This window comes from Bombus flavifrons, chromosome 9 (assembly GCF_040668555.2).
Source record: "Bombus flavifrons isolate JBK064 chromosome 9, iyBomFlav1_principal, whole genome shotgun sequence".
Lineage (NCBI taxonomy): Eukaryota > Metazoa > Arthropoda > Insecta > Hymenoptera > Apidae > Bombus > Bombus flavifrons.
The window spans coordinates 11,358,843-11,376,489 of NC_138450.1; the positions used below are offsets into that span (position 1 = coordinate 11,358,843).

The 17,647-nt window shown below is 32.2% G+C and overlaps 2 protein-coding genes across 6 annotated transcripts; one reads left to right on the forward strand and one right to left on the reverse strand.

Moving 5' to 3' along the window:
* Nucleotides 1-6,728: 6,728 nt before the first annotated feature.
* On the forward strand, nucleotides 6,729-9,082 carry LOC138183712 (2',5'-phosphodiesterase 12). Its single transcript, XM_069121048.1, has 6 exons — nucleotides 6,729-7,731; nucleotides 7,806-7,945; nucleotides 8,024-8,310; nucleotides 8,386-8,538; nucleotides 8,611-8,731; nucleotides 8,804-9,082. The coding sequence occupies exons 1-6, from the start codon at nucleotides 6,902-6,904 to the stop codon at nucleotides 9,064-9,066; spliced, it is 1,794 nt and encodes a 597-aa protein (XP_068977149.1). The 5' UTR covers nucleotides 6,729-6,901; the 3' UTR covers nucleotides 9,067-9,082.
* Nucleotides 9,083-10,714: 1,632 nt separating this feature from the next.
* Caper (RNA-binding protein 39-like protein Caper) lies at nucleotides 10,715-17,492 on the reverse strand. Of its 5 annotated transcripts, XM_069121053.1 has the most exons (10): nucleotides 17,335-17,463; nucleotides 17,177-17,250; nucleotides 16,838-16,911; nucleotides 14,770-14,834; nucleotides 12,694-13,017; nucleotides 12,278-12,485; nucleotides 11,944-12,210; nucleotides 11,679-11,854; nucleotides 11,437-11,607; nucleotides 10,715-11,200 (listed from the first exon to the last, which is right to left on the reverse strand). In XM_069121053.1, exons 3-10 carry the CDS (start codon nucleotides 16,853-16,855, stop codon nucleotides 10,903-10,905), a joined length of 1,527 nt encoding a protein of 508 aa, XP_068977154.1. In that variant the 5' UTR covers nucleotides 16,856-16,911; nucleotides 17,177-17,250; nucleotides 17,335-17,463; the 3' UTR covers nucleotides 10,715-10,902. The 5 variants fall into 5 exon arrangements, with proteins under 5 accessions (XP_068977154.1, XP_068977152.1, XP_068977153.1 ...); XM_069121051.1 differs by lacking the exon at nucleotides 16,838-16,911 and having other exon boundaries at nucleotides 17,335-17,492; XM_069121052.1 differs by having other exon boundaries at nucleotides 17,177-17,469.
* Nucleotides 17,493-17,647: the final 155 nt, after the last annotated feature.

Genomic DNA, 17,647 nt, shown 5'->3' on the forward strand with positions numbered 1-17,647 from the left:
TACAGGGTGGTTGGTAACTGATGGTACAAGCGAAAAGAGAGTGATTCTACGCGAAAAAAGAAGTCGAAAATATAGAATAAAAATTTTTCGTTTGAGACTTTGTTTTCGAGAAAATCGATTTTGAATTTTCGCTCGGTACGCGTGCACTTTATCACGTCTCGTTATAACGGATCTCACTGTAGATCGTTGTCTCGATGGAAAAATTAAAAAAAAAATAAAAAAGAAATTGTTATTCTACATTTTCGATTTCTTTTTTCGCGTAGAATCACCCCCTTTCTGTTTGTACCACCAGTTACCAACCACCCTGTATATCTTATTGCTAAATTGAAGGTATCGGTTAGAACGTGTAAATTCACAACTGGAATAAAACGGACGAAATTTTCTGTATTTTTTCTTTCCAATTTTTATACAGTGGAAAACTACTAAGTATTTTTATGATAATCAATATTTTCACTCGAATAAACCAAGAAACTACGTCTGATCTTCATTTTGATCTGCACATGTTTTCGTGCGAAAAAAGTTACAAAAAGGTCAATATAGATGTAGGTCTCTCAATAGAGAAGATTCCTTTTCTTCTTCTATTTTCTACTGCGTTTTCTCATAATAGCATATTTGGCTTCCAAACTTCATTTCTAGTTTTCTTTATAGAAGAAAAGACAGAAAGAGTTTCCAGAATAACTATAAATACACGTACAGAAAGAAACACGATAAGTTAACGCTTAGCTGCTGGTACGTTCAGTTACGTAGCATAGAAGTTTGAAGTAGGGAAACGAAAAAACGGTGACGTTGAAGCATATTTTCTACCATGAAAAATACTGAAAGCGTAAGTAAAGTGAATGAATCTCGTACAGTTATTTTCTTCGTTGTCAGATTTCCAAGTTACTCGAATGGATCTTTTCATTTCACCAATTTCTTTGAAGATGAAAAATTACCTTTGATATAGTACGGAAAGAAAATGTGAAAATACATTTGTTTTACTTCAATTGCATCGTAATATCAATTCGGTTGCGATATATCTAAACAACAAGATGCTACGAAAAGACGTTTTTATGACTTTGTTGGCTGCAGTTATTTGAACCGCAGAGTTTTAATTGAAACTACTATACGAATATAGTATAATGAAACGTACACGATCAAGCTAATTGAAAAGCCACACGATAACAAAATAGTTCGAAGCAACAAACCGTAATAAACGAACGCACGAGATTCGGGTTTTGCACTTGGCACAAGTACACTTACAATGAAAACTAGATGAAATGTGGTGTTGCTATGAAGCAAATCTGCCACCGCCGCGCTTAATCCATTCTGCTTTCCATCGATCTCGTCTCCTCTCTTTTACATCGTCCATGACAATCGTGACCAAAGCCAGTTGTATAACAAAAAAAAAAAGAAGAAAGTACGATGCTACATAACCATAAAAACATGCTTAGTTGACAATTTTCTCTGCTTTTGTAATATCCGAGTGATCAAATTGAAAGCTGTAAAAAAAAAGTAGATCCTATTAAAACCGTATCTATTAAGATAAAAGCAACCGATTTCTATAAGTTAACGTTTTTCTCAAGAAAATTAATTACTGAAATGGAAGTATTTGAAAGTGTTGACGAAATATTGGTACGATAGGTCGATAGATGAAAATAAACTAATCGGTGAGCGACCTTTAGCAACGCTAGCATTGAATAAAGATACAAGAGAGATGGTACGGCTACGTACACGTTGGTACTCGAAGAGTAAGGGTCGTGAATATCGGTTTCCAATATAACGCCCGGGATGCCTATATTCGTAGAAGTTAATTCAAAATATCGTGAATAGTGTAGCATCTTGCAAGATTGGACATTCCATCCTATACATATACTTCAAAGGCATACGCCTAATACATACGTCGCAGTGTTACGTTACCACCCGGTTGCCACCGTCGTTACCACAAATCCGTATGATCCGTATAATCCTGTAAAAGCGAATGATAACGGTATCGCTACTATGTAAACCACCGATTGAATTCTAGATTATCGACAATTCGCAACACCTATCTTCCCGGCTTTTAACGTAATGCCAACCTTAAGTAAAGATACGCACGATTGCAAAGAAAAACAAATTGAAACTTAGAACGAGGAGAATATCATTTTATCGACATCTGACATACTTAATCGACATACTAAATCATGTACATTTACAACTTTGAGAAGTCTCAAATATCAAAACCTTCCTATATCAATTACCAGCAAAATAAACATCTTAAAAACAGGAAAAAGCAAATTTCTACAGTAACCGACTGATAATCACTCATATCATTACATATGATGAAACACGCGAATCCAAGATAGCTATCATAAATAAGTGATTCACTATAACGGTTGTAACTGATCAATGTGCACTAATAATATAATATTTCAATATGCCATCACGTAACGACAACGTCACGATCAACGACCGATCGATGACGAATAAAATGTTGTAATTTGCAACAGGCGAAAAATTGTCGTCCAGTATCGATCAATTATTTAATTAGTAAAATTTTTGGTCTAAATGATTAATAATATAAAAAAATATTTATTCAAATCCTATCTTTACATGTATCATAAATAAAATAATTAATATTTTCTCGATTTGTGCATCCAACGTGTGCCCAACCTTCACATTCGTCATTTTTGGAACATTGAAAACAACAGTCTGTCTTTGGACCATTTTATTTTTAAGAAGTAATTCCGGGCAATCACTTTCCTTCTAACTGTTTTGGCATTTTAGACATTTTTCTGTGGCAAAACTTTGGAGAAAGATTACATAAATATCTCTTAATTAAATTTCAGTTCCCAATAGATTGAACTTAAAAAGATCAAAAATATTCTGCCTGGGCTGGTCGATGGCGGATTGGATAGCAATGGACGACAGTTGGATGACCGCAACAGGATAACAAATTTTTAATAACTAAATTTTTTATACCACAATTAAGTAAAGAAGTATTGAGAAATAATCGAATAGTAATTTGAAAATTTTCTACTAAATCTAAACGTACAAAATTATTATGATTACACTGATAACTTGACTCAAATTAGATTAGACAAAACTTGATAAAATTAGATCGATAATTTCTCTCTTGAATTTTCATCTTACTATTTGGAAATACCTACTTTACCATCGCATTCTAAGTTTTTAATATGCTGTGAGTAAAACAATGACACACATCAAAAGTATGACGCTACTCCAAAAGATGTTATTTCGGTAATATCGGTCAGACATTGCGCGACAAAAATGTACTATTTTCTAGGTATTGTGGACATATGACACATAGAATAGAAGAGAATCTATAAAACTATAGACGAATCAAATAAAAATAATAGGAGAGATCTCATAAAATTGTGAAACAAAAAGAAATTAAAAACAAGTGCTTTCCCATCTTACTTCGTATAATCGCGAACTGTGAAAGTTTATTTTTACCGAAGTTCCAAACTTTCAATAAGAGGTGATTAAGACAATAAAAGTTAAGATAAATAAAAACTCAGACGTTGCAAAATACTGACAGCTAATAAACTGGGGAACACAAAATCACAACCTTACCAATGACACAAGTTTTGACAAGATTTTACCTATTCTACCTTATCCATAGAACGTGGAGTTTCATAACTGATCATCGGAAAGAACTTGGTCGCTCCGATGATACCAACCGATATCTTACAATTTAATAAAGCTAACTACAATCACGAGCCAATCAGCTCGTATTATTTCTTATATAATTAATAATTGTATTACGTACTGTAATGCGATTAGTAATCATATATGAAATAATACTGATTGCCCGAGTTTCACCGGCGTGGAGATTGCTGCGAGTGGAAACCCTCCCTATACACGATCACACCCATCCTCCTTTTACGCACAACAATTTATTCATTTAAAACATCAATTTATAAAAACAAAATTCTTCTCCTGGTGTACGTTTGTAAAACGACCAATCCCTTGATTGTTATGAGGAACAAACAACGAAAAGAGTTTTAAGGAAAACCGATGCGAAAAGCTAATCTTGAAAATAAAAATAAATTAAATCTTAAAACAGCTGTGTAATTCAATATCAGACGATATTTCTACCCATCTATTTTCTATTTATCCACCTTACTACATTTAATCCTCGATTGATATAATTGGATTGGAAGTGAATCAGAATAGATTACTTTGAATACTTTTATTGAATACTTTTCTTTTTTACGTCGGGAAATCCTCATGGATATCCCATCCATCGCTGTTCTGAGAAAATCGGCGGGGTAGTGTCGGACTCTTACCGACTAAAACCCTACGGTGGCCTACCTAACTACTAAGAGATGGTTATGTTCTGAATTTCGCCACTAAACAACAATTCAATGACAGCAAAGTTCAAAGGAGCTTCTGAGAAATCAGTAGACCTGAAAACACAGAAATTCACCGAACGTGTGGTAACGGACAAGGTGATTGGGCGGCTTATGGTGACAACATCCGAACTTGATCCGTGATTGACAAGGACATGCAAGATCGAAAACTGAAGGAGGATATAGTCAACCTTGTCTGCGACGACAGCCTCCACATGTACACGAACGACGCGGAACTGACGTCCGCTTTCAATCCCAACACATTGATGATTTCTGAAACAAAATCAAAATATAAAAAATATAATAAAATTCTTGATATAAATAATCCCAGTAAACGAGGCTCAAAATGTAGATAAATATTTCGTAATACGTATTTACCAGATATGTAAATATGAAACCGGAATTTTTGTACAGAAAATACACGTTTATTGTATGAAAATGATTAAAAATATTTTATTCGAAGTATTGCCCATCGCTAGCTATACATTTTTCCCACCTATCTGGCAATTGGTGGATGCCACGCCAAAAAAAACTGTCGCTCTTTTGAGGCAAACCAGTCATCGAGCCATTTTCGTACATTTTCGTAAGAAGTGAAGTGCTGGTCAGAAAGTGCGTGTCCCATCGATACAAATAAATAGTAATCGGACGGAGCCAAGTCTGGTGAGTAAGCCGCGTGCGAAAGTATTTCCCAACTGAACGCTTCGATCGTTTCCTTGACCGGTTTTGCTGTATGTGATGGTGCATTATCATGAAGCAAAATTACTTTATGTTGCCTTTTTTGATATTCTGGTCGTTTTTCACGCAAAGCTTGATTCAAATCGATCATTTGTCGGTAGCGCTCAGTATTAACGGTTTCGCCAGGTTTTAACAGTTCGGTGATCTTTTTCGGTGGTCTTCCACGTTCTTCGTTCCTCGCGTCAAAATTGCCACTTCTGAATTTTTTAAACCACTCAAAGCACTGTGATTTACCAAGAGCATGCTCACCGTAAGCTTCGACAAGCATTCGATGCGATTCTGCGGCAGTTTTCTTCAAATGGTAACAGAAAATCAATGCTGTCCGCAAATCGCAGTTTCCAGGCACAAAATTTGACATGTTCAACGCTATTACAAACTATGCTATTGTATGAAACTTGTATTGTTCTGAGTCGAAAATGTTTGTGAGATGTCAACAAAGACTTTTGGCATCAATGACGCAGTTTAGTGATAACTACATTATCAGCTAGGGCCATCTATAGGCAAATTCCGGTTACATATTTACAGGCCTGGTACATCCTTGCATTTATTCATTTTATTTAATTAAGCCTCTGACGTACATATATATGAATTTTGACGATATTTCTTACAATTCAAGAACTCTGTAACAAACTTGTTTAATGAATTAGTACATAAAAAGTTGATGGCAGGAAGAGAAACACATTCTACACGAAAAGAGCAAATTATCAAAATATTGTTGTAAAAGTAAAACAAGTTGAAGTTGGATTTAATCAGAAATTGAAATTTTGCTTTGGATACTAAGATGAAAGAAAAAGTGATTAAAATCACATAGCCCTTAAGAACTAAACAGTTATAGTGTCAAACTAAGCTTTTAATATATTCAATGACTCTACGTAATTTTAAGTATTCTCGGGTAATTTGAATGCCACTCAGACTAGTACTAAATATATATTAATACTATTATATTAATTATTATTTTATGTTATATATTAAATTATATATTGATACTACTATATTTTAATACTAGCAGAGGTATTTTAATACCTCAGAAGCAGATTTCTGTTAATCCTTTTGCTCTTTTCATTGGGCCTAATTTGCTTGTTTCAATTATTCATAGATTGCGTTGCAATTTTCTGAACCAGAAGTATATAGAAGTACAAAATTCTATACTTCATTTGCGATTATAGAATATCTGTTCTATATTCTATCTACATTTATTCTATATTTTATTAGTAATTTCATAGAAAACTTTAATTTTAATTCAAGCCGGTACTATATTGAATCGGTAGCGCCACATGTAACGTATTCCTATGTCCATGATTCATAGGTGATCTCCAAAAACATGGGATACGAAAAAGTATTGCATGTCACGTATATTTTGTATCTTGGCTAAGGTACGTATCACAGATGTGGTACAGCCGTTTATCGTTGATTGTACGCATGCATGTATGTAACACAAACGGACCTATACCTTCTCCGTGATGTAAGATTTATTCTACACTACAGATTATGGTAAAGACGAGCTATAATTATACATATGTACATATTAATTATGTTACACATTATAGACTTCCCTTACCACTTTAATGTCATTCCCAACATTACCGATGTAATATATAACTAATGTAATCAACCATTGATAACATATATTTTATAAGCTTGCATTCATATCATGACGACAGATGGCACTTTAATAGTTTCGAACACCATTGCAGGCAGCAAGAAAATAATTTCGGCAAGTAGCTTTTATTACTCAAACATATATTCGTCGTTTTTAAGATTTATATTACAAACTTTTCTCAAAAAAGCATAGATTTTCTATATAAAAAAGGAAATAAAAATTATGTTTCTGTAAAATGTCAATTTTAAATCATATTTTGCATTTAAGGTGCCTAACCTCTTTTTTACCTATTTCCACAATTCAGCAACAATTTTTTAAAAATAAATCACAACTAGTGACAATATTAAACATGAATGAAGCTATTTTATTTCACGAAAAGGGAAGCAAGAACTTTAAGATGTCGTTTCATTACATGAATCCCGAATTGAACGTCAATAGACAATTCAATTTTGAAAGACATGTGGACGAATCCATAAATAATTTTATTCAAAGAATAAGTAGGAATATTAATGTATATTTAACGAAAAAAAGTTACCGAAGACTGAAAAAGCAGAACAAATATGTAACACCCGTAAAAAGCATAGAAAGTGACATTGAAGATAATGTAAAATTTATAAGAAATGACTCTGTCCTGAATGGTGATCTCACATGTCAAACAATCTTAAACAATTCGTCGGACATAAAATTAGTCATTTTTGATAAGGAATATATATTAAAGCAAAATATTCCTTCCATTACTAAACTAGAACTACCATCAAGCATTTTAATTAATTTTCCAGTTTATCCTTCTAAATTTGAAGGAATAAATGTAGATAAATCAAAATCAAGTTTTAACTGGTATAAAAATGAAAAAAATAAGTGGATACATGTAGGAGAAGGATTTTCATATGTTCCAAGTTCTTCTGATTTAGGATGCAGATTGAAAATATCATGTATTCCAAAGAATAATGTAGAATCTGGACTTTTAACAGAGATTGCATCAAATAACATTGTAGAAATTGGACCTGACTTATGTCTTTTTAGTACCAGACATGCTTTTACTAAAGATAAATTGTCAGGTAAAAGGTAAGTTTTAAGTGGAAATATAATTTCCAATTTAGTTACATTCATTTAACATAATTGTTAAACTGAAATTTTAGTTTCAGAGTAACTTCGTACAATATATTAGCAAATGTATATTCAGAAACTTCTGTCTCTAAGGAAACTTTATATCCATACTGTCCATATTATGCTTTATCTATGGATTATAGAAAAAAACTAATTCTTAAAGAATTAACAGGTACTTTTTTTAACTGGATTATATCAATGTTTTAAATTGAAAATAAAAAATATGAATGGTATTGTTAAATTTCTACAGGATACAATAGTGACATAATATGTCTTCAAGAAGTAGATAGTTCAGTATATGAAAATGATTTGCAAATGTCTTTAAGTATACTAAACTATGGTAGTATATATAATTTAAAGAACGATTTACGGGAAGGTCTCGCAATATTTTATAATCAGGACAGGTTTGATCAATTGTCCTGTGATTATAAGGTTATTTCTCAAGACACAGATTTAGATGAATTTAATACTGTTTGGACGCAAATTCAGAACAGCCGCGTAAAGCAAACATTCTTAAACAGAAATACGATTATTCAGGTACTAGAATAATTACATTATTATTAAATATGATTTATTAATAATTATTTATGATATATATATAATGCATTATAGATAGTAACACTTCGATCTAAAGAAAATCCTGAAATTTTAATTGTTGGCAATACACATTTATATTTCCGTACAACAGCCGATCATATACGTTTGTTACAAGCATATTATGGTTTATCATATTTACGCACATTTGCCAAAAAACTGAAAGAGGAGGTACTTGCAAAAAACTTAATCGAATCAAAATTGAAATGTTTAATGTGATTAATGACGCATTAAAACTTACAGAATCCCGAATGCAACGTTAGTATTTTATACTGTGGTGACTTCAATAGTGTCCCAGAAAGTGGCGTTTATCAATTAATAACTCAAAATTACATACCAGAAGATCATGCTGATTGGAAATCTGGTTAGTTTTATGGTTTTTATATAATAATTTCTATAAACTTTGATTTATAAGTCATATTCTATTATATCATAGATGCTGAAGAACATGTACAAAATGTGTCTATTAAACATGACATGAACTTGTCTAGTGCATGTGGTACTCCAGAATACACAAATTACACAGCTACTTTTTCTGGTTGTTTAGATTATATATTTTATCAAACGGATTATTTAACAGTTGAACAAGTTATACCACTGCCGAGTAAAGAAGAACTTAGTACGTATACGGGTCTTCCATCTATAGTGTCACCAAGTGATCATATATCATTGTGTGTTGATTTAAAATGGTCAAAATAAAAATATATACATAGCACTCGATTGACATTCTTCAATTTATTTCAACAGTGTATCATTTTTTAATATTTTTGTTACTATCTCCTCTCAAGAGATTCAATCTGATTATATGTGATTCAAAATATAAAAATATGTAAATTTTTAGTTATTATTAATTTATTAAATAATTTCAACTTTTTGTAGAATTTTTATAAAACGTACACAATAAAATTACTTTTCAGTGTTTTTCAAAATAGTATTTGTAATTGAAGTTACGATACAGCGAATAGTTAAAAAATAATCTTTGTATTCTAATCTAAAATAAGAAATGAAAACCTTATGTATACTACAATCTACTTAAATTATTCCATATATAAACGAATGAAGTTAAAGAAATATTGTTTGCGCATTTACATTTGTATTCTAGAAGAGGATTTCACATCCATATGGTACTATCACATTAATTTTTTAATTTCTGATTACCAAAGTGTACATTCACATTTTAGTAATATGAAATATCAGTAGTATCACTACATATATGAATGAACGGTGATAATTTACAAAATTTTTTACATAGATTATATTATAATGGATTTTTTAAACTAACAGAGGCCTGCAGGGTAAATAAAGTTTGTTTTTTTTTATCGTCTAATTACATGTAACAGTTATAATAAGCTTTGAAAAAACAATTTTTTGATGCTCCATAAGTTTCACAATATTAAAATTCTATATCTAAATAGAACCTTTCATCTCATCTCATTGACTTAAAGTGATTTGACATAATATTAATTATTCATTCACAACGAAAGATACTAGTTTGTGATTTATTTCTTTAGATAGTACAATGTTAAAAATTCGGCTAACTATTAAATTACTCTATGATTCGAGAGGAGGTCATTATATATAATTAAATAGATATATGAAAAACTATTGTATAAATTAGTACCTCTATCTTTAATTTTGTGATCTTTTTATGCTTTCAAAAATATTAGAAATAATGCTTATTGTACTATTGCTTTTAGTAACATATACCTGTTAAAGAAATTCATTACCTGCAGACTTCTGCCTCAAAAAACTTTTCTATTCGTTCCATTAATATAACACCGCCTACTTGGTTTTGTATAAAGAACATGTGCTGTGCACGTTTTAATGATCTTTTTAATGATCGGAAAATTTTAAAGAAAGGTGTGTGTGTGTGTGTATAAATATATATATATATATATATTTTTATATATGTATATATTACCACCTCTAACGCCTTTGCACTAAAATTACAATCTATTAATCTTTCCACTTTTTTCAAAATTTACTTAAAATTTAATTTTACTCTAACAGGTTAAGCGTCAAAAGTTGTTCAATTGTGTAGTTATTACAGGTAATAAAAAAAGAGTACTTAAATAAGGATCTATTACTTAACATATTTAACAAATAAGGCAATGAAGTTTTTCGATATCTTGTTGCACTGAATTTGTTAAAATATAATTCGATACGTGAATGCACGTAAGTACTCATAAATCATTGTACACATATGATATTAATGAACAACTATTTGAAGGGTAATTTCACTCTCATACTCTAATAGAGCATCTAGAGATTTATTGAAAACAATTTTTCAGCGTGTACTAATTGGTCAAAATCCCTAATATCGAATGAGAGCTCTTTACAAAGGTAGTTATCTTTATGAACGTATGAAAGTGTCACGCAGGTGTGTTTTGTGATTGATAATAATACCTGTATGGCTTGAAACGACACTTAAACGGATCTGTTACAGTAACAAAAATTTCCTTTCGGTTACCAGTAAGAAAAGATGTAATACTAAAATTTACATATTTGTAATTGGCGTTTGCGCACTGCTTAAGATCACATTCCCCTTCGTGGAGCACTCGGAACTAGTAATTGTAAAGCCGTCATCGCGTCTGGGAACAGTGAGTGATAATTTACAACTGGCACGTAAGCAGCTGTAATTACTCGACCAGCAAACCATCTACCATGTAACGAATTGACAGCCGCAACTGCTGTCGCTATTGACGGGCACTTAACGTAAACGTTACCCTGAGGTGAGGCTTGGTCCACGTACACATGTAATACACCACCGTGTTTGTTGCATTCCTCGATAACATCATCACGAATTTCTTTGGCCCAATTCGGATTTGTCTCACTGAAACGAAAAATCATTCTGTTTGAATTTAATCTTTGCATAATCATTAGACAAATTGTAATTATTTAATGTAGTGTTATGTTATCATTTCTGAACATACATATAATGATATGCATGGGAGATATTTTAAGATAACATAATTTATCTAGCATATACGTTCCCCCAGTGAAAGAAGTAATCTAATACTAGGTCTACAGATATGCCTGTTACATGTTAAGAAAATTACAAGGACTTACTTTTGTGGGTCAAACATGTTAGATAACATAAAGCACTGTGTCGCTATAGGAGGAGCAGCTTGTGGTGGTGGTTGTGGCGTTGACATAACTGGAGCCATATTTAGTGCATTTGCAGCTGCAGGGGGAATTTCAAGTCCAGTTCCCTCTGCTAATTTGAACATTAGCTGTAACCTAAATATTTTTAATATTAATTAGTAACTTATTAAAATGCAAAAAAAATGATCAATATAAGAATATTGTACCTTCCAGTAGCACCAAGATCGATACCACTTCGATCTAATTCGTCTGTGTCAAGAAGAGATGGACCCTGTATTAAGTCTGTACGTTCTGTAACATTACCCACTTTCATAGGTCTTCCAGCAAGTTCAAAGCCATTCAACTGTTCCAAAGCTTTTTTTGCATCATCAGCATTTCTAAACTGTAATAAAAATAAATATATTTTAAAGAAAATACTAATATTATGATTGAATAATCTATGATATATTTTAATATATATTTAATATATACAGTCAAGAATCCATAGCCTTTGCTTCGACCGGTTTCCGGATCCATGATCAGTTGAATGTTATCAATTTTTCCAAACGGTTCGAAAATACCGCGAAGCATATCTTCTGTAATATTAAAATGTAGAGATCCAACATATAACCTCATAGGTCCAGTCTGACCTTTTGGCATTAGATTTGGCATGGAATTACCCATGCGATTCTTTTCGGCTTGAGTGTGCTGTACTACTATGGGAACACCGAGAAGCTTCTGACCCGACAAACCAAGTGCCTGCGAAAATAATGAAATAATTATAAGAATAAACATAATATCAGATATAAATTATATATTAACTCACCAATGTCACACTTTCAGGATCCTTGAATTCCACATATGCTATACCCTTAAATCTTCTTGTTTTGTTGCATGTGATAAGTCGGACATCTTGAACTTTGCCCACACTCGAAAAGAATTCTTCAAGATCTCTAGCACGTATACGTTGACTTAATTGCATACAGAACACCGTTCTGGCGTCCCGTTCCTCTGGTGTTAGCTCATCATTTCTGCTGAAATGAATATAAGATACAAAAAATTAAAAACATTGACATTCTAAAATTTATCACACAAAAAATTATAGACGCAAAAGTGATGCAACCCTAAGTTTCATGCTTTAAAATATTTTGTGGAAAAGTTTTAAATTTTGAAATATGTTATTCTTATATTCTTAGGCTATTTTGCATTTTCTACCAAATAATGAAATTCATGCAAACTTACATGCCAAGGGGACTGACACCCTTTCCAAATGGTAATCTTGCTCTGGGAAGTGTAATTGGTGTGAGGGATCGCTTCCTTCTTCTGTCTCGATCTCTGTCTCTATCCCGTCGATCCCTATCTCTATCGCTGTTATCCCTGTCTCTATCGCGGTCTCTCCGATCTCTTGATCTTGATCTACGTCGACGGTCACGATCACGATCACGATCGCGCTCTCTATCTCTGTCACGATCTCGATCTCTGTCTCGATCTCGGTCGCGGTCGCGACGATCTTTCTCCCGACGGTCCCGTGATCGAGAGCGGGAACGAGAACGATGCTTGCTCTTCCTGTAAAAAAACGAAACCAATAAAGTATACTAAGAAGTTTTTTTAATAAAACCTATAAAACTAATTTGTATTCCATGATGTATGTACATGATATAGTAAATCTGAGTAAATAATAAACGGAACTTGATAATTTTAAGTTTAATTTGTGCAATATAATTTTTTAAATTGTAATATTTCCACTTATTAATCCGAACCCTTAGTGGTAAAAAAGTTTCTAAAATTAGCTTTTATTTCCACAGTACGACTTAACTGATATAAATAACCAAATAAATAAATAATCCTAATATTAACCCTTTGCGAACTGCCGCCGCATATATGCGTTCTGCGTAAATCATCAATTTAGCCGAGGAACTAATATATGTATTTGGCCAAACAACTGATAGAACCAAAAGACTCATATATGTATCCCACGTAAACGCGTCGTTATGGTCGAGAAACTCATATATCTCATATATGCGTATATATAAAAGATTCATATGTAGGTCATTTTATTTATCCTGTGGAGAATCTGTTCATGTACATATGTCTAGAATTTGACATCTTGGAGTACTACGAACGAAAACCGCGTCTAAGCAAAAATGTGCGCTAGGGATTTTAAATGACTATCGCGGCAGCAGCTCGGCCCCACGGTACGGTTGACTTCTAACCGTCCCGTCCGCAAAGGGTTAATAGTTTTTCATTAAATTGTATAATTAAACACATGTGATAAAAATAACCCAATCAATATATTATAAAATATAACATCTGTACAAGTGTTATTGCATGTTTTAATCATCATATTCTATTTTGTTTAATGATCCTTTTTTTATTACATTTCAGATTTTTAACATAATCTGTAGCACAGATATTCTTCCTAAATACTTACCATCTTCAGGTCTAACCTTTGGAATTATGAAAATAACCAGCATTTACACTAATTGTATGGGGTCTATAACAAAGAGAATATAACTTCAAACAGTTATATGTATGTACCAAATGACTAATTTGAAATATTCACATACAATCGAATATGTATTTCAATCTATAAGGCTAAAGGTTCAGATAAAGTAGTTTATTTACAGACACATGTGTTTTATCATATTATAAATCATGCATTAAAATTCAATTTTAAGCTAATTTAAAAAATCTAATACTTCGATAAATTTTTTTTAACAACAGATATTTCTCTCGTAAAACAAGGATTTCAAAAAATTCAATCCATTTACTTCTTCATTCATGGTTTTTCATCAGATATAATTTTTACTTAAATCTGTTCAGTTAATAAAAACAACTATTATAATAGTACTATATTAAAAAATGCATATAATAATATAACAAAAACGAAATAATTAAATTTATTTATTTTGCGCTCCTTACCATTTTTACTGAAATTATAGTAATTTCTGGAGAAGTAATCGGGAAGCAAGACTTATTATTATCGGTTAACCAAGATAAACTACAATTTTTTATGAGATCCAAACGACGGATAGGACGATCAAATTACATCGGAAGATATGAAAAGATAACAAAACATTCAGGGTTTGCAACAACAATCAGTGACAAATTAAAGGCGCACGTTTGAGCATGACTAATTATCATTTTCGTTTACCGCCATTCAGTAGCGTACGTTACTGACACGTAGCCATTACCGTTACTTGTAGAAATAAAACATTTACTTATATATTTTAATAGATTTAATGGTTCAAATATTAATTCGAATAGTAAGCACAAATTGTGTTTACAAATTGATTATAATAAGTGAAATATGCTTACCCAGATGATTTACGGCTAGACCCATTCTCCTTGGAGGATTTGTCTTTGGATGAGGAGTCCTGCTCCTACGAACAGCAAACAGTTGAATGCCATGCCAGCCAGCCGATGTGGCAGGGACGCGCGAACAAGGGGACAAAAAGCAAATCATAGAACGTTAGTAAATTTTATAAAGATAAACTATGTACATATTGTACAATTTAAATTTTGACAATAGTTTCAAAATAAAATATGTCTCAATAATGAAGTTCTGTCTTCTGTTAAAAAAAAATTTTTTGTAACCATGTAGATAACTCTCCTTTGAACACTGTTATCGAAGATCTATTGCTGCTGGATGGTGATGCACTCTCGTGCTCTTTCTCTTTTTCCAGGTAGATTATATTGGTCTGAGGGGGCTAAGATGAGGACACAGAGAAGAAAGAGAGAGAGAGACAGAGAGAAACGGGGCGAGCATAGTGTTGCGACGCCTCGCACACACCTGGCTCAAACTTACCAATCGTTTTATCGGGTTTTAGGAAAGCATTGCAATCTTGGGTTGAGCATGCCTTGGTCTTAAACTACCAATGGCCAACCACACATCCTTTTTCTTCTGCAAAAGAGAGCCCTCATCAAAGACAGTACGTTTTTAATGTAACACGAAATGTGAACCCTAATTGCTAACCTACAACCCCTGCATGTATAATTGATTTAACTATCTCATAATTAGGAACAAAACGATCAACGATCATTTGCAGCTTCCAGTAGATATACCACAAGATGATTTAGCTGTACAGAGAAAATGTTTCACATGATTAAAAGCGAACATACACATGGTATATGGCACTAATACAATGAAATGATGATAATGGTGTTACATGTATATGTTACGGATGTTATATCTTTTTATCTACCATGAATATAAAACTAATCCTCTAGTCAATTACCAATTCTTCAGTAATATTGATTGTATAATTTTAAAACATTTTCTCATTTGAACCATATAACTTATTTCCTGCTTGCCAATTTACCATGCATTTTGTTTGTGAAGTACTATATCAATGTACATTCAAATTTTAAATGAGACAAATGTTATGTTGATGGAAAATCTTAAATATTACAAAAGATGAGAACACCATAAGCATCTTAGTGGACATACATAGTCATATAGTTAAAAACAAAGGTCTACCATATGATGAAAAAAGTAGACTTTAATAATATACATTTTTTGGAGTTTTGAATAACATACATAACACATTGAAAAAACATATTTAAATATTTAGCAATCTCAAATTGCTAAATAGATTAAATCTGATTATTACATGTGCCCTGTCTATAAAACATGTAGAACTTTCAATAAGAACTATTTTGTATCTCTTGTACTATACACATATACATTATAATTTAATATCACAAATATTCATAACAGTTAAAATACAATTCTTCGTTAATACCACTGTTCCCTTTAATTTTAGAGGTCTTAAAGAATTATAACAACATATGATTCCCTAAAAAAGGGAATCAATATATGATTATAAATAAGATGTACAAATAAAACTCCTATGAATTAAAAGAAAACACAGCCAATGTGAAACTGCTTGAAATTTTAAAATCCGACAAATACCTTTGTTGTTCCTCCTAACAATGCCGAAGGTACATAGTAAAAATCAATAAATATTATGCCCTTCTACTGCAAAAAATACTATAAACAACAATTTTATTGATTCTACATATAAAAGCTATTCGATGCTTACACAAATAAGTTGATTCATTTTACCACATATAAATATTATAAAGATAAATAGAATAGCATGGCACATGGCAGAACAGCACCTAACAAATCCATCTTTCATTTCTACATTTCTTTTTCTGTTTTGTTTTAAATAAATTAATATAAACAACCTTTATACTTTGCATGTGTATTTTCCTTTGTCTCTCTATAACCGTAAAATGGTGGCAGTAACAATTCTATCTACGTCGTAAAATAATAAACGTTACGATTTCTGAGAAAAAAAATTAGAAAAAAAAAGATCAGAAATAGATAAAGAAAAAAGAATTAAGTAAAAATGATGTTAGTGATGGCTTTTCTTAATACCTCGTATTTCAAGTGCATTCTAGGAACTCGCTGCCGAACATCCTACGAGCGCGAGGGTACATGTTACGTACCATCTATAAGTACAGAAAACGGAGGTATTGATCAATAGTCGGTATGAGACAAGGGCGTACTTTGTTCTACATGTATATATGGGAAGGAAAGGACGATTCATATTTTTCTCGATCGCAACACGACAGAACATACCCGGAACGGTACGGCGCCGTATTTGTATTCTTGCGCGTCGAGATTAGGTAGACTTTATAGGACAAAAAAAGTCAGGATCTCGAAGGAGCAAACCGAGACAAACAAAGAAGTAGAGAAAAAAAAATTAAGCCTTACCCCCTTCTTATATGGCGCCTCCAGCATTGCCTCGACATCCAAATCCTCCGCCATTGCGCGAGTCGGTGAGCTTTCTGAAATACCACGCATTAGCACTCGATAATCTAAAATACGGTGGTCGAATTGAAAACTCTATGAGGATATTGTGTATAACGTACAGACTAACGAATGCTCGCATACGATTTAAACGTTTAACAATTTACTGAAAACGCAAGATCGATAAAGAACGTTAGGGAGCAAGAACGCAATCATATGCGACGATGACCAAAGAGAATGGAAGACCGGATATGAATAAACGAACCAAGCGCCACCTTCACGGAAGTGCTGAATGCATTATTTTTGCAATTGAGTTTTCGAGTAACCATAACCATACAACTATTTTTAAAATGTCTGTAGAGATTCTTGATTGACTTTTTACTGATAGGTTTTATATTTTTTATTTGATAATTATATGTAGAATATCGTCCGAAA